Source organism: Diachasma alloeum, unplaced genomic scaffold, assembly GCF_001412515.2.
Source record: "Diachasma alloeum isolate Michigan unplaced genomic scaffold, Dall2.0 Dall_scaffold_00195, whole genome shotgun sequence".
In the NCBI taxonomy this organism is placed as follows: Eukaryota; Metazoa; Arthropoda; class Insecta; order Hymenoptera; family Braconidae; genus Diachasma; species Diachasma alloeum.
In genome coordinates this window covers 2,277,641-2,297,964 of record NW_021680360.1, presented here as the reverse complement: position 1 = coordinate 2,297,964, position 20,324 = coordinate 2,277,641, and the positions used below count along the sequence as shown (strand labels likewise).

The 20,324-nt window shown below is 35.6% G+C and overlaps 1 protein-coding gene and 1 pseudogene across 5 annotated transcripts; one reads left to right on the top strand and one right to left on the bottom strand.

Annotated features, from left to right (window-relative positions):
- The first annotated feature begins 368 nt into the window (after nt 1-368).
- Nucleotides 369-2,062, top strand: LOC107048659 (annotated as a pseudogene).
- Nucleotides 2,063-2,571: 509 nt separating this feature from the next.
- On the bottom strand, nt 2,572-18,928 carry LOC107048657 (neprilysin-4). 5 transcript variants are annotated; one of them, XM_015271960.1, is made up of 15 exons: nt 18,736-18,928; nt 15,927-15,968; nt 11,625-11,686; nt 11,369-11,547; nt 10,544-10,789; nt 9,929-10,149; nt 8,999-9,178; nt 8,823-8,921; nt 8,538-8,682; nt 6,326-6,540; nt 4,732-5,071; nt 4,607-4,655; nt 4,467-4,534; nt 3,022-3,158; nt 2,572-2,938 (listed from the first exon to the last, which is right to left on the bottom strand). In XM_015271960.1, the coding sequence occupies exons 2-15, from the start codon at nt 15,936-15,938 to the stop codon at nt 2,597-2,599; spliced, it is 2,295 nt and encodes a 764-aa protein (XP_015127446.1). In that variant the 5' UTR covers nt 15,939-15,968; nt 18,736-18,928; the 3' UTR covers nt 2,572-2,596. The 5 variants fall into 5 exon arrangements, with proteins under 5 accessions (XP_015127446.1, XP_015127447.1, XP_015127444.1 ...); XM_015271961.1 differs by lacking the exon at nt 18,736-18,928 and adding an exon at nt 17,641-17,891; XM_015271958.2 differs by lacking the exon at nt 18,736-18,928 and adding an exon at nt 17,459-17,561 and having other exon boundaries at nt 4,607-4,646.
- Between the last annotated feature and the right edge of the window lie 1,396 nt (nt 18,929-20,324).

The following is a 20,324-nucleotide window of genomic DNA, read 5'->3' as shown; positions in this document are numbered from 1 at the left end:
CACGCAGTTGTATTTTTATACAACTGCGTATAAAAATACAACTGCGTGAAACACACAGGCGTATAAAAATGCAACTGCGTGAAACACACAGGTGTATAAAAATACAACTGCGTGAAACACACAGTAGTATAAAACTTCAACTGCGTGAAACACACAGTAGTATGAAACTTCAACTGCGTGAAATACACAGCAGTATGAAAATTCGGCTGCGTGAAACACACAAACTTCACGCATGCGTGGAGTGTATGGAGTGTACGGGAGTGATTCACGCAATGGTGCGAACAGTCACGGCCATAATTCAATACTTCAGTCGTCGAAAATTCAGTCCTTTATTTCCCTAAAGAGTCAATTTCAACGAATGAATTTCAGGTACAGTAAATTGTGTGACATTCACCCCCGACGCGACCCACCTCCTCACCTGCGGTAGTGACGGTAGCATCGGCGTCGTCCGCTGTGGAAACTGGCAGCTGGAGAAGCACTGGAAGGCCCCGCACAAAGAATCAGCAGTGAACACAATATCAGTCCATCCAACAGGTAAACTCGCCCTCTCAATAGGCGCCGATGGAGTCCTCAGGACCTGGAACCTAGTGAAGGGACGACAGGCCTACGCCACCAACCTAATCTCTCGCTTTAAATACGACGCGAAATACGTGAATATTGTCCTCTGGAGTCCAGACGGAACAAAATACCTGATCGCTTGTAATACCAAACTCGACGTCTACTCGGTAGAAACCGCTGGCATATCCGCTGAGGAGAATTTCCCATCCAAAATCGTGTCCCTCGATTTTCTCAATCAGGAGGATAATGAGCTAGTGGTTCTCGGGCATGAGGATGGGAAATTGAGGATTTATAATATTGGGAACAAGTCACTCGTCCTTGAAACAGATGCACACGAGGCCAGGATCAAGTGTATTCAGTGTAGAGATAATTATATCGTTTCAGCGTCTAGTTCTGGTGAAATCAAACTGTGGAAATTTGTTAAGGGTAGTTTGAAAAAATTGGGGAGTGCTAGTTGTGATGCGAGGATCACTTGTATGACGATAATATAAATCCTTTAATATTTTCACAAATCGAGGTTTTTCACGTTTGAAAGGAATTTTTTTCTTTATCTCTTGGTAAAGACACATATGAAACTGTTTGGATCGTTCTGATGGTTCTGGGATATTCAAATACATTTTTATTTTTTCGTTGAAATCATTTCCAAAATTTAGTACTAAAGATCAGTGAATTTCTCGTGCAAAATTGCATCCATAGATTTCATCAAACAGGAAGATAATGAGCTAGTGGTTCTGGGGCATGAGGATGGGAAATTGAGGATTTATAATATTGCGGACAAGTCACTCGTCCTTGAAACAGATGCACACAAGGCCAGGATCAAGTGTATTCAGTGCAGAGTTAATTATATCGTTTCAGCGTCTAGTTCTGGTGAAATTAAACTGTGGAAATTTGTTAAGGGTGGTTGACGAAATTGGGGAGTGCTAGTTGTGATGCGAGGATAACTTGTATGACGATAATATAAGTCCTTCAATATTTTTTTTCAAAGAGAGTTTAGAAATTATTTTTTCTCAAGGATGTTCACATTTTCTACACAAATCGAAGTTTTTCGCAGTCGAAAAGAATTTTTTTCTTGTTTTGTGACGGTTCTAATGATTGTTGAATATTTAAGTATATTATCCTTTTTTCGTTGAAATCATCTTTAAAATTTATTACTAATCATTAGAGCTCGAATTTAATTCCCTTGTGTTTGAAAGTGAATTTTCCATCCAAAATCGTATCCATAGATTTTCTCAATTGGGAAAATAATGAGCTCGTGATTCTGGGGGATGAGGATGGAAAATTGAGGATTTATCATATTGAGGACAAGTCACTCGTCCTTGAAACAGATGCAGACGAGGTCAGGATCAAGTGTATTCAGTGTAAAAATAATTATATGTTTCACCGTCTAGTTCTGGCGACATTAAACTGTGGAAATTTGTTGAGGGTAGTTTGAAAAAAATTGGGAAGCGCCAGTTGCAATGTGAGAATAACTTGTATGTCGATAATATAAATCCTTTGATATATTTTTTTTTGGAGGTGAGCTTAGGAATTTTTTTTCCCAGGGATGTTCATACTTTCTAAACAAATCGAATTTCTTACTGAAAACGTTCGAAAAGAATTGCCTTCTCGTTTTTCTGATAAAGACATGTGAAACTGTTTGGACGGTCCTTATGGTTCTAGGATATTCAAGTACATTGTCCTTTTTTCGTCGAAATCATTTTTAAAATTCACAACTATAGATCAGTGAATCTCCCATCAAAAATCGTATTCATAGATTTTCTCAATCAAGAAGATAATGAGCTTGAGGGTCTGGGGCATGATGGAAAATTGAGGATGTATAGTATTGAGGACCAGTCACTCGTCCTTGAAACAGATGCACATGAGACCAGGACCAAGTGTATTCGGTGTAGAGATAATTATATCGTTTCAGCGTCCAGTTCTGGTGAAATTAAACTGTGTGCTAGTTGTGATGCGAAGATAACTTGTATGAAGATATAAATCCTTTGATATTTTTTTTGAAGAAGAGACTGTTCATTTCCATTTTTCATGCGTCTTTATTTTACCAAAGTATACATTTATGCGGTGGGTTCATGGGACTCCCGAGCGGGCAATTCCACGCCTTCGCAAACTCCTCGTTATTAGATAACGTCCCAATGACCCTGAATTGATTGGGTGCATGTGTCCCCTCAATGAGCTTAGACTTCAAAGCCCCATTCGTATAATTTCCACACCAAACTTGAGCGAATCCCAGGAAGAACAGTTGATCCTGGGAGTAGTCAGATAAGCCGGGCAATGCCTGTTTCTTTAAACCCCTCGACTTGAGTCGCTGATAAGCCCTGTAAGCCTCCCGTATCCCCCCATTATCCGCAATGTTCTCGCTCTGCGTATTGATTCCATTAATCTGAAGTAAATGAACGTGCAATCAGTGCCTAGATAGAATTAATAACGAACCTTGACACATTTGGTGAAGGACATTTTACTCACCGTGAAATTGTTACTCAGTTCCGGCAAATGATAGCTGCTGTACTGTTTGATGATACACTCGACTTTCTCGTGGTAATGCTGCAATGTCTCGTTGCTCCACCATTGACGAAGATTACCGTTCTCGTCGTATCTACGCCCTACAAATTTGCAGTGATTCAATCATTATGTTTTCTATCGCTTCTGAATGGAGGCGATATCTCATTTTGCCCGCAGATGTAGGCATTTTTTCCGTATTATCCCCGGGCTATTATTTGGTCAATAGGTTGATATTTTTTATTTTTTGGAAACAGTGAGAAATGAGAAATTTCTCATTGGAAAAAATTTGGGGGAGAATGACTGACTGAGAAATTTTGAATATTTTTTTTTGGGAATATTGTACCCCTGAACGCGATGATTTCAGAAAATGGATGTGTTTAATGCTGTCTTAACAATTCCAGAAATCTCATTCGTGGGGTTTCTGGTTCATAGTTGGTATTTAGTCACAATTCAGCGCAAAATTCAGTCTCCGGCTCACTTTACAGTGTTAGGAAGATTCTGGAATTTCATGAACAATTCAGTTCCTTAAAATTTGTGGAATTCCTAATTTCCGGTATAATTCAAGTGAATTATGGCACTGGCCTCTGATGAGAAGAGGATATAGCCAATAATTGGTATAGAATAGGATTCAAGTGAATTCATGAATTTCGGGTAAAAAAAATGTGGAAATTTCACAGCTTTTTTTTTCACAGAGTTTTTTCATTTTTCGGTAATATTTATGGAATTGTCTGACTGAAATTTACCACTTTTATTGATTGTCTAGTAATTTGATCCGAAACTTAATAAAATTTATCATTTTTTTATGACGAAATTGCCAGGGATTCGAATGGAAATGTCACTTGTTAACATTTTCTGGCATTTGAGACCAAAAATTCGGACAAAAATGGAAGCAAAATTCCACAACTACCTTAAGGTTTCAGCAAGACATGAATATTAGGCATTAAAATGACCGGATTTTTTCAATTTTCTATAATTTTCACTGAATAGTTGGACTGAAATTTACAGTTTTTATTGATTGTTTCATAATTTGCTGCGAAAATCAATGAAATTCGGAATTTTTCAATGACGAAATTTCCAGGGAGAGAAATGGTTGATGTAGTTTAAATTTGATAGGATTTTAACTTTGATAACATTGAAAATTGGTGTTGTTGATCGTCGAAATCAGCTTTATTACTGGGAACTATTTCAAAAACTACTCAACCTATCACGAATTTTCTAGCGGAAAACATTCATCATCATGTTCTTTCCACTGAAAGTTGCCAAAATATTTCCCTCCTATACAATTTGCCAAAAATCCTTATTCTTGCGTGCAACAAAAAGAGCGAATTACCGGATAAAAATACGACATTTCGACTTCTTTACTAACTTTTCCAACCATCGAACGAATTTTCAAAATTCTCTTCGTTTACCTTGATCATCAAATCCATGTGTGAGTTCATGGCCCATTATCGCGCCCATAGCTCCGTAATTTATTGATCTGCAGAGTACATTGATTCATTAATTTTCAATTCAACGCCTTCATCACTTATTCAAAAGGACATATACTCACTCTAGTCCATTACCGTAGAATGGAGGGTGTAGGATGCCCACTGGAAACGCTAAAACATTCACGTGTAGTGCAATTGAAATGAGAGAAAGTGTCGAGATAAGAAAGACCAAACAATGGGCACTTACTGACGGAGTTTAAGGTTGCACTGTAAAAGGCATTAACTGTGGTTCCTGAGGATATCCACCTGTCCTTGTCCGGCTTTTCCCGCAAACTGTTTAGTGTCTTTTTCACTCCTACGTCAGTCAGTCTTAGGAAGGTCTCGAAGAGCTGGCCAGGGATTACTTCAACTCCCTCGTAGAATTTGTTTAATTTCTCGGGCGCGTTTATCCATTGGGGGAAGCCCACGAATGGCCGCATTGCGTACAGCTTCTTGTGCGCCCTAGCTCGCGTTCCTGCGTCCATCCAATTCAATTCCGATACCATCTCGTCGAATGCTGCTCTGATGTCGAGGAACATCTCCAGTGCCTTTGGAATAAAATAACCGGAACTGAGGATTATTCTACATTTCGATAATAAAATCACCACCGAGGAAAACCGTTTCGATTTTCAGGAACATGTCACTGATTTTCTGGGATCAATCCCCAATAGGAACCTTGCCTGATTTTTTTAAATGTTTAATCTCAAGTTTCGGTTAAAAAATTAATTTTTCATTTGTGAAGAGTGAAAATATTGCTCGTTAATTCAGTAGCGAAGCGGTGAAACCGTTTCGCCTTAGCTCTTAGCTGTTTTCGAGGAATATCTCCGAATCTAAGCGATGGTTCGCTTGTAATTTAAGCTCTGGAAGCCGGACATGTATACAAAACAAAAAAAAACAGTCAGTGATCTTTAATTCTAAATTGGAAGAGTAAGAACAAATAAAATAACTCGCAAGACATCGAATAAGTGGCGGGAGCCATTAATAAATCAGTCAACACGTCTGAATAATTACAAATTTTAGTATTTTAGTATCTCTAATCTTTCGGAGTCTATCACCAAATTTCAGTGATAAAGATTACTGATGATCAGGGATATTCTAGTCAGTGTCAGAAATAGCCATATTCATCAATTATAATTGCCGTTAAATTATGAAGTTGTCAATGATTGACATAAATCTTTGAAAAAATTAAAACATTAAATTAATCATCAATTTTTACATTCAAATTTTGAATTATTTTATTAACCAATAATTTAGGTAGAAAGATTGACGATTAATTGGATAATCGAAAATCAAGTACCTAAAATTTAGAATTAACTTGTCAATGAAAAATTTACATTTCAATATTATCAAATATTTTATTCACCATTAATCGAAAAAATTTAATTATTAAATTTTGTAATATATTAAATTTTGATAAGTATAGTTAAACTTTGATCAATATAAGTAGGTAATCCTTTTTAATATTGTTGAAATCTAATATTGTTGGCCATCACTGGTCAGTGTCCAAAGAGAAGCTCAATGTACAAAAAAATCTTGTAATTAGATAAGGGATTTTGACCCTCTTGACCCTTGTAACATTGGTGTACCCTGAGATAATTGATGATAGATATCTCATAATCAGTGATATGTCCCTGGAAAACGTTCCTAACAATCTAAAACGTTCTGTATTATCACCCCGGGCTATTTTCTCGGGTCATTTTCGGGTTTTTTTCGGGGTGATAATATAGAATATGAATATACCGGTCGGAATAATTTCTGTCGTTCAATCCAAAACGTTTTTTGAGTGAAAAAATGCAACAAACCTTTTCCCTCGACTCCTCATTGAAATGTCTCTGCACATAAATATTGGTCAGAACCATCCCGAAGTTTGCATTAACGTTTCCAGTGCAACCCTTCCACCTCGGAGTCTTCTCCTTCAGTCCGAAAATCTTTTGAGAGAACTGAAATCCCAAATCTCGGAATTTTTGGAGGGTTAAAGGCGCAACTGTCGAGTACACACTCCACCAGACGAATCGAGCTGTTGACAGACATAATTGAAAGCAATTTATGACGAGGCCTTTGGCATAATAATGAACGGTATTGTGACACAGGAGGAAAATGGTCCGAACCAAGAGATTTTTCATTTTATTCATATCCATAAATCATACATGAATACTGATGTACATCTCAATCTGGAACCGTTATAAGAGGGAATAATCACACTTTTCATGGCAGTAAAAAATGATCACTTGATAGTTCTATCGAATCCGATTGGCCTACGCAGTAGCACTTTTACGATGATTAATTAAGCGATTAACCGAACAGAAGAGTGAATCATCCCAGAAATGCTAACGACCGGGAAGGTCAATCTGCATCTATCAAAGCGTCATTAAATAATTCAACGGTCGAAGAATCTCATTAATACGCCGTTGATCGCGGGACAGCGCCGCGCCGCACGTTTTCCGATTTTTTAATTTACGCTGCAGTAAAGCCTCAGAAAAATTTGAAAAAATTTGACGTCTTATTTTGCAGTGTCTAGAAACTTTGTTAATGAAAATATCCGCCAAAAATATTATAATTAGTTGGATTTTCGAATTTTTGTTTCGAAACTCCGAGCCCCGTGCCCTGTATAAGTCGAATTTCCAGAAACACATGGCAATTTTGAGCTTGAATATATAATTAAGGGTAACACTGAACATAAAAAAATCTCACGGGACGTCTTCAAGTATACGGTCCAAATCACTCTTGATCATTCTGGAACTTTTCTTAGATCTTTCAAATTGATCATTATGTCGGTTTATGGTGGCGCGGCGCGTAACTTTTGCGCGACTAACGGAGCTTTTCATCGGAGTTTTTTCATTTTATAAAGTAAAATGAAAAAACTTGAAAAATTTAAGCCGAGGAATTTTTACAGAAAATTTCTCAATAGAAATCCAGTGTGAAGAAAAGAATTATGGTTCATTAAAGGGGGACACTATTGAAATTTGAAAGTCCTGCAATAAAAAAATGGCTTCCGTGAATTTTTTCTCACTTGTGTAGTCACTAAAAAAATATGTTCTGACCCACCTACGCCCATCCAATATTACAGCGGATTTCAAAAAATTAAAAAAAACGATTTTGCCCTTTGATAGTCTCCAAAGTGAGTAAAAATGATCCGATCGTCTTGAAATTGATACACAATGTTCAGAACATTGGAATAAATAAAGCTACAGACGGAAATTTAAAACGGATGATTTATCAATTGTAGATCACACGGAAATCGGAAAAATTACAAAATACGAAAAAATCGAATTGGTCAACTTGCTTTGATTCGATTTGTTTTTCTAAAGAGGATTTCCCCCAGAAAAAATTGCCCGAACTTCTTGGATATCCTTAACGGCCTGTCTATTGGTCTGCTCACCCTACACCGAAAGAAAAACGACAAAGTTCTCAAACAAGTCTTACTTGTGCCAAGAAAATAATTTTTTGAAAATTATCAAAAAAGAATTTTTTGTGCCAAACATGCAGAGAGTGCGCCGGAATGAAAAATTTTTGTCGCAAAAACAAATTTAGTAGTTAAAAAAAAATTGCATTCTCTGTACAGGCAAGACATGTCATTTCTAGCACTACTCCTTCGTTTATGCGAAACAAGGGATAGTAGTTTTTCGTTTCAGCTGTCTAATAATCACAGACAAGAAATGAACCCTTAAATGAAACAATAATAATGATATGATAGCAATCTTGTAACTTAGGGATAAAATATTTGTTGATAAATTTTCCTCTATATGAGATATTTTCATCCTGAAAAGGCACCGTCTGGTGTGAATTGTCCGCCTCTTGATCCAAATATTTCGTTGCTGTCGAAAGCAGAACAATTATTCATGTTTGCGACTTTCAAATTCGACCCAAACAAATTCTTTTTTGGCAATTTTCAATTAGCGATTTTGTTGGCCCAAACGAGACTTGTTTGACAACGTGTTTGTTTTTCTCTCAGTGTAGAGAGAAAACTGTAAAAGTAGCATCAGGAAAATAAAATATTCCATCGAAAACACCTACCGATAGTAGCAGGCGGAGTATTGTTCAAAAGCTGAGGTAGCTTCTGCAAATATTCCAGATCCATAATCAGAACCCTGTCCACATCCGTATCCAAAACAATGTCTGTATTCTCGAACACGACCTCAAGATACTCCGTCCAGTTCCACTTGAATCGATTGATGAATAAAAAAATTCAGTATAAAAGATATAAAACAATCATAAACTAATAACTCTCCATCATCCTTGAGCCGAGGAGAATGACGATAAATAAAAAATCATAAAAACTCTATTTATATTTTTGCTTACTCTCAATGCAAGTGCATCAGTCAATGCTTGAAGGTCACTGACAGTCACGTCATGGAGCAAATGATTCGAGCTTCTCCTCTCCTCCGGCGTTGCCAGTGTCTGGAGGCAGTTGCAAAGCAATAATTTTTCAATTCCATATTTCTCGATAGTATTTTAGCATTCTTATCTCTCATTACCTTTGCTATTTGCGTACTGAAGTCGAGTATCTCATCGGCGAATGCTGTACTATTTTCAGGAGTCATGCCTGCTAGTTCCACCATCTCTTTGACGTAACGCTTGTATTCCATAAGTTCTGATTTGAATCGAATGGGATCGGTGAGATATCGCTCGCTAAATCCCGGCGAAACCTGCTCCATCTAATTGGCATTTGCTTGATAATGATTGGGCTTTTTTAAAGTATTAGGTGGGCTAATTAATTTTCAAGGGTTTTTATCGGGATTAGCATTCATTAGATTATTAATATTAAGACAAGTTGCCCCTTAACCCTCGATCACTCGCTCAATGAGCGCAGCGCCACCCGTTTTGGTTTTTTTATATTTTATCGTGCTGCTCGACGCTTAAAAATTCTGATAAAATTAGAGTTCCTAGTTCAATCTATTTATTATTTGAGCAATTTGAATATTTAATTGATGATTAATTTAATAATTAAAAAATTCTTGAATAACATTCATCAATTAACTAATTAATAATTCAACGAGTTATTGACATTTCAACAAAAGTCAAGAGTGTTTACACAAAAAAATTTTCTGGTTTCCAGAAATTGTCTCTGGATTTCAATGGAATTTTCCCGAGAATCCGCAAAAAAGTTTTAGTTCCGAGTAATTATTACTGAAATGCTGTACCTGTGGTACTCAAATTAGGGCGTTTTGGTACTGGAATTTATAATTTTCAAAATAACACATTATAATTTATTACGATTGAATATTATAATCATTCATTTTACTCTGAAGAATCGTAATAACTCATTTAATCATTAAAATTTTGGGAAACTTCATATGAAAAATTGAAACCTATCAAATAAAAAAGGATGTTCCCTTAATTTTAAATGCATGCAAAGCCTTTAATCATTGATCTAGAGGAACAATGGGACAGAATTAAACAGTTACCATCATCCGATTTTGAGTCGTGTCACGAATGTCCTCGCTTATGTAGAAATTCACGAAAAGATTGAGACCCAAGTGTCTCCGGGCCACTCCCGCTATTCTTACTACATCTAGGTCAATCTCAGTGTTATTTTCCAGGGCATTCATCGACGGAGGGTCTCGGGATAAACCGACTAGAGAGAGAATCTTGAATATAGGTTTCAGTCCCAATTTTTCAACACTTTCTGTTGGAAAAATAAAACGAATTAATTGATGAGAATCGCAAGGAATAAAAGAAAAGTATAACAAAATATGATAGAAATGATGTTGTGAGATATATTGTATATTTTACATACATCCTAGACTTTTATGCACGCGTGGGCAATAATACAAGGTTAAAAAAATTTCGGTCGGCTTTTTGGAATTTGTTATCACATTATACACTGTCAGAAAATCACTCTTCAAATTTCAAGTGAAAAACCTTGAAATTTTTAACAACGACAAAGTTAGATGAAATTTCTGTAGAATTCTTCATTGCCGAATTAGTTAATTTCTTGAATATTCAAGTATTTCTCGATTTTGTCGTCCGGATACACGAGAGAATTGAACTAGTGATGGTATCGAAAGATTTTGAATTACCAGTATCCATGCACGTTCTATAAAGGGCCCTGGCCAGCTTGACAGGGCGCAAATCATCCTCTCGATCGGGTTCCTCAAGCAGAATCCTGAGATTCTGTAACAACTCTTCTCTCAGAAGACTCAGTTGGTCCCAGGAAGTTTGAGTCTGAGGTATTGGATTTCTGGCGACCCAGCCTGAGCAGGCGAATTTGTAAAAATCCTCGCAAGGAGCTACTGTCCTGTTCATTCCTTCAATCATTCTCGCAGCTAAAATATGTCATAATGATAGTTATCGGGTGGGATGATGGAATATTACGGGACTCGTCGAGGATATTCCGAGTTGCTGCTGTTTTTTAATCTCTTTGAAAGTGAATGTTACGTGAAGAAAAATTAATAAATTAGTTGTTATGGATCTATCCACAATTTTTAAGAAACAGGGAAGAAAAGTTTTGATTTTCGGGAATCTTTCCCCAATTATCGGTGACAGTGGTTACTGCCTACACTGAGAGAAAAACGACAAAGTTCTTAAACAAGTCTTACTTGTGCCAAGAAAATAGTTTTTTGAAAATTATCAAAAAAGGATTTTTTTGTGCCAAACATGCAGAGTGCGCCGGAATGAAAAATTTTCGTTGCAAAATAAAATTAATTATTAATTTCATTCAATGAAAACATTCCTACTGAAATAATCACATACTATCAATCTCCACAAAAAAAATGATTGGAATGAAAACAAAATTTGAGAATCGACATTTTTATTCGATTTAATTCCGAATCCCGCGTCATTTTCCGAGATAGTCCAGACCCTGAATATCCTCCCGAAATCCCCAGAAGCTCATAAAAAAATACCTGTTCTAATACATTCATCACTTTGGCACATTTCCCCCTCCTCCCACCTCGAATTAAAAATCGTCATCTGTAGACAAAGCGTCGCCACGAGAGCAATCACAGCGACCACCAACAACACAACGACAATCATCAGCCGCCTCTCCTTGTACAATTTTTTCTCACCGCACTCCCGATTAAACCTGAACAACCGACAGTAACAAAAAAAACTCAAACAATCCCCATAAAATCCACAACAATGTGTCCCATTGTAACTCACCGACTGGAATTATCCTGCTCCATGATCGTCGAGCCTCTGTCATTATTCTCCGGATCGTTTACCTGCCAATGTTCCACGTACAAATTTACATGTTAATACCTTACATAATCCTTCGTCGTATAATCAGCGCCAGTCATAACCAGCAAATTCTATACTTCATTCTCTAATTAATTCTACGCATTTCAACTATTTTGCCTCTGCACTGCTGGATAATTGCTCTTGACATTGCGGTGTTATTGGCGAATCCATTAACTTCTGGAATAGTTATTGAGATTTTTGTTGTCAGGGCCGCGTTAGAAAAAAATTATTTACATTTGTGGAAATTGAGGCACGAATTTGTGCAATTGCACTTTTAGAAAAAATTGAGATTTTTGAGATTAGACACATTGCTCAATAATTTTGGATGAAATTTCCAATATACTTCGTGGAATTTTTATCAAGTTCACAATTTGATAGAAAAATCACTGGAAATTGTTAATTTTTGGGCAATTATTTCATGAAAATGAATTGAAATTAGGAAAATTCAGGTGAATATATACTTAAATTTCCAGTTAGTTGGAAATTCAGTTCAACTTGGTTCTGGATATTCATGTTTTGATTGGAATTTCAAATGAATTGGAAAAGTCTCGTCTTCCTGCTGCTGACAAATTTCAAATTCCATGGAATTAAAATTTGTTCTCTAACAATGTCATAATTTTCATAAAAGTTGCGTTAAATCACATTAAATGAAAAAGTGGTCATGAAACGTCAAATTTTAGATAGAATTCCAGGAAATTCTTAACTCTGCAGAACTAACACTGAAATTCCACAACCTATTCGAATTTTCCATTAAACATGACTATACTGTTAGAAATTTCTTGAAATTTCAGTCACAATGTCATCTGAATTTTCAATGTTGTGAGTTTGAATTCAATTTCAAATGAAAACGTTCACTAAATTTCTCATTCGTCTTGATAATTCAAGAAAATTGGGTTTTTTATGCTAAAGAATTATTGATTTTTCAATGAAAGCTTGAATTTCCAATCTCATCGTGAAAATTGAACATCACAAACAATTCAATTTTCATTAGATTAAAAATTTAAAAAAGTTATTCCCTGAATTTTCAAAATTTTCAAGGGTTTTCAGTGCCGTAAGGACCTGAAAATCGAGAATTACTTGAATATTCAAGAAATTAACTGATTCGTCAATGAAGAATTTACAGAAATTTCATGTAAATTTGTTGTTGTTAAAAATTTCAAGCTTTTTCACTTACAAATTTCGAGAGCAATTTACTAACAGTGTATGTGAAACAAAAAAGACCTAAATTTTCGTGATTTTCAGAATTTTCTTCAAATAATTAGCAAATGAATATTCTGCAAAAATAATTTTTTTCTCAGTGTATCCACCGAATGAAAATCATTTCAAACAATGGCCCTATCACCAGATTCTGGGAAACCCCAGTAACTTCACATACTTCTGCAATCACTCGATAACTGCGCCGCACCATAACTCGGAATTATTCACGTAAAAACTTCAGAATAGTTGAAAGAAAGAACTCTTATCATCACGACCCAATGTCGTATCACTCCCGGCAAAATAAATTCCCGAATGAACGCGATTTCACCGTCGCGTGGACCGAACATCCGTTTAAAAATCCAGGAGCAAAACCCGAGTGAAAAAAGTGATATAATCAGAGCAGAGGAGGATCATTACATTGAATGCCTCTGATAATGCCCAATATACCGAGCTCAATTCTCGTTATATACTCCACCGTCCACCTATGTACCATCACTTGACTCTAAAGTGAGGTGTTATGTGCTTTATATTGGGGCTTCTAAACGCCTCGATTCGTACCTCTTCAGCAACTGACAGCGAACACTTCCTTCTTCTTCAGTTTATAAATATAGCGATCATTGACGTACATATTAATTCGCTCGTTATTGTGTACAGCAATGGCATTATGTGTGTCCCTGTATCAACTCTCGTGTTCGGTAATCGGGAACAATCGAGTGGTCATCAATCGCTTGGCTAGCGCTACTCGGTGGGGCATCTCTTGGTGAATAGTTAGAGGTCAACGAGCGCGACGCGAGATAAGCTGACAAACAGACGATTCTTCCGGACTTGGGGCGAAATATCAGTTGAATTATTTCGTTGGCATGGCACTCGGCATGACGGCAATTGCTTAATGACGCACGTGCGGTGACACGCGTCCTCCCGCGAAGCAGAAAATACGAAAAAAATTGCGCCGTTTTGAATTCAATTTATCGTAGTTTACAATTCTTATATCTCAACACTTTCAATTTCAATTTATTTAAATTAAAACATAAGGGTTTCATTCAAACTTGAAGCTGATTTTCGTTTGCGTTCCTTCATTCACTGCGGTTTTATTTATTATGCAAAACGCATGGAGCATTCAAATGTTTTTATTGAAACATTTACATTGAACAATAAATATTGAAGTTCACTGATTTCAAACTTAAATTTGAGCAGATGCATGACAAATCGACAGGACAAAGAGTCGATGCTGGGGATTTTTGTCTTGATTTTTTCCTGAAAAGATGGCGATTCGATAAAAATGTTGAAATTTTTTTAAAAAAGCTAATTTTTTTAACATCTGAAATTTTCACTAACAGTTTTGTTAGTAAAATGAAAGGAATTTTGGAGCCAATTAGAGTTTGTCTTTCGCCGTAATTCGCCGCTTATTTTTTTCAGTGGGACAACTATTGAAAATGTCCGAAAGTTGCTATTATTTATGCAATTATCCCCCAAATGAGTGAATATTCAATTGTATAATTAAAAATGAGTCATTTCGATTAAATTCTCGATTACCAACAAATAGGCTCTTTGAAAAATGTATTTCCATTGTATAATTAGAGAAATAATAATTTTTTACTCAAGAAGTCACACTGATGATGAATAAGAGAAGATATAATGAGTTTAATTTCCAACATTTGTTCCTATTTAATTGAATATTCACTTATTTGAGCGATAATTGCATGAATAATAGCGATTTTCGGTCATTGTCAACACTCGTCGTAACAAAAAAATTAATAACCACTGAATTACGGCAAAAGACAAACTTTAATTGGCGCCAAAATTCTTGACATTTTATTGACAATTTTTGGTGAAAATTCCCGAATTAGATCAAATTAGCGCTTTGAGTAATTAATGATTAAAAAAAAAGTTTGCTCGTATAAAACCCGTTAAACTGAAGATAATGTTAAGTATGACGTCTCATTTTGAAGGATTTTTCATGTCCTTTGAGTGAGCCAAAGGGCGATTTGATAGCTTGATACCCCGCAGAGATATTGAGACCAATTTGGAAAAGAATTTTTTTTGAACAAAAACTAGCAATTAAAAAAAAATCATAACTCTCTCAATTATCCATATTTTTCAATTTTTCTTTTCTCAAAATTTTCGTGTAATTGCCATCTTTTCCGATTTAAATTGAGACGAAAACCCTGAGCACCGATTTTATTGTCCTGCTGATTTCGCGTGGATCTCATATGCTTGAAATGAACAGAGAAATTTTGAATGAAAAGTTTTATTTGCTTCAAATACTCTAGGTGTAACAATCTCGGCCACATCGAGGAAAAAATACGAAAAAATAGGCGATTTTCAATTCAGATAATGTTATTTCAAAGTTTGATATTTCCAAATGCTTAATTTTAATTTATTTGAATTAATTTACTAGATTTATTTGAAGAGCTTGACATAAAGATCTCATTCAAACTTAAACGGGATTTTCTTTTACGTTTTTTTAGTTATGGAAAATAAATAATTATATTTCATATAAAAATAAAAACATTTGAAGACAAACTATTAAAACGCATAGACCATTTAAATGTTTTCATTGAAATAACTATAGAAGTTCATCAATGCTCAATAGAAATATGCTTGAGATGAGCAGAGAAATTTTGAATAAAAAGTTTTATTTTATTCAAATCAGTTGCTCTAGATGTAGCAGTCTCACGAAAATATAATCCTTGCCACAGAATTAACTACGGCGACTGTGGAGAATAATTCCACTTTACGACACTGTAATTTTCGTCCGGAATTATAGAGAAAAACTCGTTTTTTACGGGAAATTGAAGATGATGAACAGGTGATGATGATGACGGTAATGATCTTGTACCCAGCAATTATTCAAATCAATCGGTATTGTAGAGGTGTTCGTTGTGGGGAATCCGCATGTTTTATTCACGATATTTTTTTCTTCGAGCATTTATTTTATTTTTACCTTCATATTCATCTGGGATTGGTTCACCGTAATAGACAGTGCAGGGAATTATTAATGATGTTGATTTATATTTTCCGACTTACCTTGTACCGCATTGTATGTTGTGGATCGGACAGCTGATGGATCTGTGGGAGAAGATTATGACGAATTGAATTATGATTACAATTTTTTTATTTCATAGAAGAATTTGTTATCTCCAAAAAAACACTTTTTTTCCTGAAAATGATGATGATTTGGCCCCTCATTATCAGAATAATTAGAAATAAATGCAACGTCTGCTTGAATATCAAATTAGGTCAATGATGAATGGGTTCAGGAGGAAAAGTCAGAAAATATTTTTATGAAGGATTGAATTTTAAAAAAAAAACGGGCTTTCGACTTTTCCTACACGGATGGAAATATTCAATAAAAATTACGTATCTTTTCCGTAATTCTGGAGCGAAATGTGGGTGCAGGAAATTTTACGGAACTGTCACGGAATTTTTCCAGAGCGTTCCGTAATTTTTACTGAACATTTCTCTCCATGTAGTAAAATAAATCTTTTTCACACATCTGCACGGAAAATTCGTACTTTGCTCACCAATGAGCGGAAGGAAAATGAGTGCTGCTCGCTCTAGAGTGGAAAGTATTGACTTTCCTCCCGCTCATCAGAAAGTACAAATATGAAAAAATTCAATACAGAAACTAAGCGAATTCGTTAGAAAATTTAACTGGAATTCTCTAAAAATTCTTGTTTTTTTGCACTAATCCTATGAGATATTTGATGGCAAAAAATAAATTCGCTAAGGTTTTCTATTAAATTTTTTCATGCGTGCAATAGTCCATTTCTAACCTAGAGAGGTAAAATAGAGGGGTCAATCCCACGTGCTTAATCGGGTGGTAATTCCGCACGTGGGTAAAAGTTCCTTATTTTACCTTGCGTGGTTAAACCGTATTTTTCGCGTCGGCGTAGTCGCAAAGTGCGAGACGAATATTTTTTCTCCGTTGACCCGGGGAAATTTACTGAACGTCAGGGTAATTTGTGCCGAAACTAAAATTTACCCAGCATTCCATTAAAAATTATCCCAGTGAAATGTCACTTCGATTCGTCCATTCGTCAAGAACAAAAATACTCTACCGGTATCGGAAATTTTACTGTACGAAAGGATAACTGTTGTATCCATAGGTGTTTTTTTACCGAACCAATAGGGGAGGTTGGGGTAAAACGGACACTTTTGACTTTTTTAAAAATGTTAATGAGGGGTTGAAATGTTAATAAAATTCAATAGTTTTTTTTTCAATACAAAGAACAATTCTTTCCCTTTGTGACGAGCCTAAACTGAGCTCAATTGATCAATTTGTTTCTGAGTTATGAATAATAAAAAAAAAAGTCGAAAGTGTCCGTTTTACCCCGTTTTACTCCCCTCGTAAAATATACTCCACAAACAGGTATTTTTTCGCTCAATTATATTTCGCTCCACGATTACTTTTCGCCCACAGAAATAGTCATTTTGCTTTCGAATGGAAGCTTTGCAATCGTCGACTTTTACATAATAAAAATGCCACCCAGCAAAATTGAACAGTACAACAGAGAGACACTGGAGAAGAATAATCCTAGAAATGACAATTAACTTACCATTCAAACAAATGAAAATAACGATAAAAATAATAATAACGAAAGTCGGTGGAGAAAAAAATATGGGAAATTTTCCAAGAAGAATTTTCAGCGCTATTTATCACAGGCCCATTGCGACAGATCCATTCGGAAGCTTATTACCAATGGATCGGTAGAGAGAGAAAGAATCAAAACACTAATACCCAATGAAATAACGGTTTGTCTCTTCTGTCGAATAGGCTCGCAACCCTGCTTGTTCTCAGTGTCACAGTATAATCAATATTCACTTGTCACCAATATAATCAACTTTTTCAACACCTAGTTAAATATTTAGTCATTCCAAATGTCGATAGACTCTTCCTCCGAGCCCCCTTTTCCTTAAAACCCATTCATTATCGAAACGATTAGAGATGCAGAAAGAGATTATTGTCCCGGAAAACAAAATTTCGTCGAAGGAAACGAGAGTGAATGACTAGTGACGATAACAGCCGGAAGATTACGACCTTTCCTTGAAAGGGAACAAATAAAAGGAAAATTGTATTGATTATTTCACCTCTCCATAATATCACTTGTGTATAATCATGTGATCAATTATTTTCTTCTATTGATCAACATTTGAAATAAAAAAAAAATATGACCCAGTCGTCCAGAAATTGGGGGTTTCGGCTACATTCACCTATTTCTCAATTTAATTATTCTTTGTTTTGTTATTTTTACTTTAAACTGATTTTTCCGGCTAATCAAAACATTCTTGAAGGTAGGGAAGCCATCATATCCCCATTTAGGTGATTCTTTCATTTTAGATCCTACCACGACACTCGAATTTCCTTTAACCGTCCAGCAATTGGCCTGGTCACCCTATTTGAGGAAAAGAATTGAGGAATAATAAAGTCTCAATAATAGCGGATTTTCTCTTGTGAGATTAGTCGTGATCACCGATGCGCAAATTACCGAAGACTCTCGAAATAATTTGAGTAATGTTCGTGCATCGGAGAAGATCATCGAGAATAGGGATGGGTGAAACATGACGAGGCCACATTGAATCAACCATGTGTATCGCCAGTCTAATTAAGAACGAATATGGATGAATCAGTGCCGCATGGCTAAGGTAAACCGCGCGTTAAACAGTTTCCGAGTGTGAAATTACGATTTTAGGTGGCAAAAGTGCAGAATTGCGCCGACTCAGTCATCATTCATCACTGAACTCCGTTATTAAGTTAATGTAGAGATTTAATTCGATGAAAAACTATGGGAGAAAAAGTGGTTCAAGTGGAACAAGTAGTGAAATTTTAACTTACACTTTCGCACTCGAGTTTTTCTTCTTTTCGTTTTACTGATTGAGCACTTGATCTTGCTGAACTAGATTCACTTTATGAGTTAATTACGATCATTTTAGATTTAGTCGAGGGACAACAACAGACGCGCACGTGCTCGCAGCGTTGATCCAACGATGGGCCGGTTGTCAACTGTAATAAAAGTTTGTGCGGAGGAGTTGAGTCTCGGTCAGTGGTAATCTCTTAATGCCCCTCCTTTGCCTTCTATCGGATTCATCCCCTCCTCCCCTCCCTCTTCGCTAGTGGAAACTTTCTCACACTGTTGAAAATTCCGGAAGTTTTTATCGTCTTTATCGTTAAGTTCCAGTGAAATTTGAGGAAATCTTATCATTGAAATGTCAAATATTCCGCTGATTTTCTGGTCAAATGATCTAAAAATCAATAAATTATCTGATTTTTCAGTTCAATTGTTCTACAAAAATTCTGAAAAATCAGGAAAATTCAGGGGAAAATTGACAATTCATGTCATTTTGTTTCTGAATATTCATGTTCCACTGAACATTCAATCAACTTATAAAATTTTCATGTCACTCTCACTTAAAACTCGTGAATTTCCTTGAATTCCACCTAAAACTAGAAATTTTATAACCGATTTTTCCGTAAATCCAATTCAATTTCACTCATAAGAGTGAAATTGAATTGGATTTATGGATTTACTCTCATTTCTAACTGTGCTCCCCGGGATTCTCTTTCTCTTACCAGACATCGGCATAATTATAAATTTTAAATGCAGTTAATTTTTGAATAAGTCGATTGTTAATATTACTCATCAATTTTTTAATTAGTAAATGAATCCTCAATTAAATATTCAAATTCCGAATTATTTTATCAATTAATAATTGATTTGGGAAGAATTTGATTGACGATTATTTGGCTAAATCAAAAATCGAAAATCATTTTATGAAATTCAGAAATATTTACTCAATAGTCAATTGATAATTCTATATTGTCAATTATTTCATAGTCATAGTCAGTTGAAAATTTTAATTATGCATTCAAATTTTAATGAAGATAGGGGAGAGTGGAGCGAAATTGAAACCGTCAAAAAACGACTGTTGGACGCAATTCAAGCAAAAAAAAATTTATCAACTTTTTTTTTAACCAACTTTTGTTTATTAACTTTTTTTATTATTGGGAGTACTGATGAGAATAATAATTTTCTATTCAGTAGAAATGAATGCAGTGTGAAAAATCTCTGATATTGGAAATCTATATAGACAACTTCTTATCTACGAGAATTTCATTCGCAAATACATGCGCACGGAGGGAAATATTCAATAAAAATTATGTATCTTTTCCGTGATTTCTGAGCGAAATTGTGGTTGTAGGAAATTTTACGGAATATCACGTAATTTTTACTTGAATCTCCTATGAAATATTACGACACCGATACTTGAATTTTCTGAGTCGATTCCGTGGTCGGGATCGAACTGTGAGTTCCGTAATTGTTACTGAACATTTCTCTACGTGCGGAATTTTTCTCAGGACGCGAAGAGCTCGGCTCATTTCCATCTCACTCCCACTGAAAACTCATGAATTTCCGTCAATTCCAC

Bases quoted from the DNA above. Each gene is read 5' to 3' on its own strand.
- LOC107048657 (XM_015271957.2), bottom strand. The intron at 9,179-9,928 runs GTAACTGTTTAA...AATGCCAATTAG, and splicing joins CGACTCAAAATCGGATGATG to ATGGAGCAGGTTTCGCCGGG. The intron at 2,939-3,021 runs GTGAGTAAAATG...CATTTACTTCAG, and splicing joins AACTGAGTAACAATTTCACG to ATTAATGGAATCAATACGCA.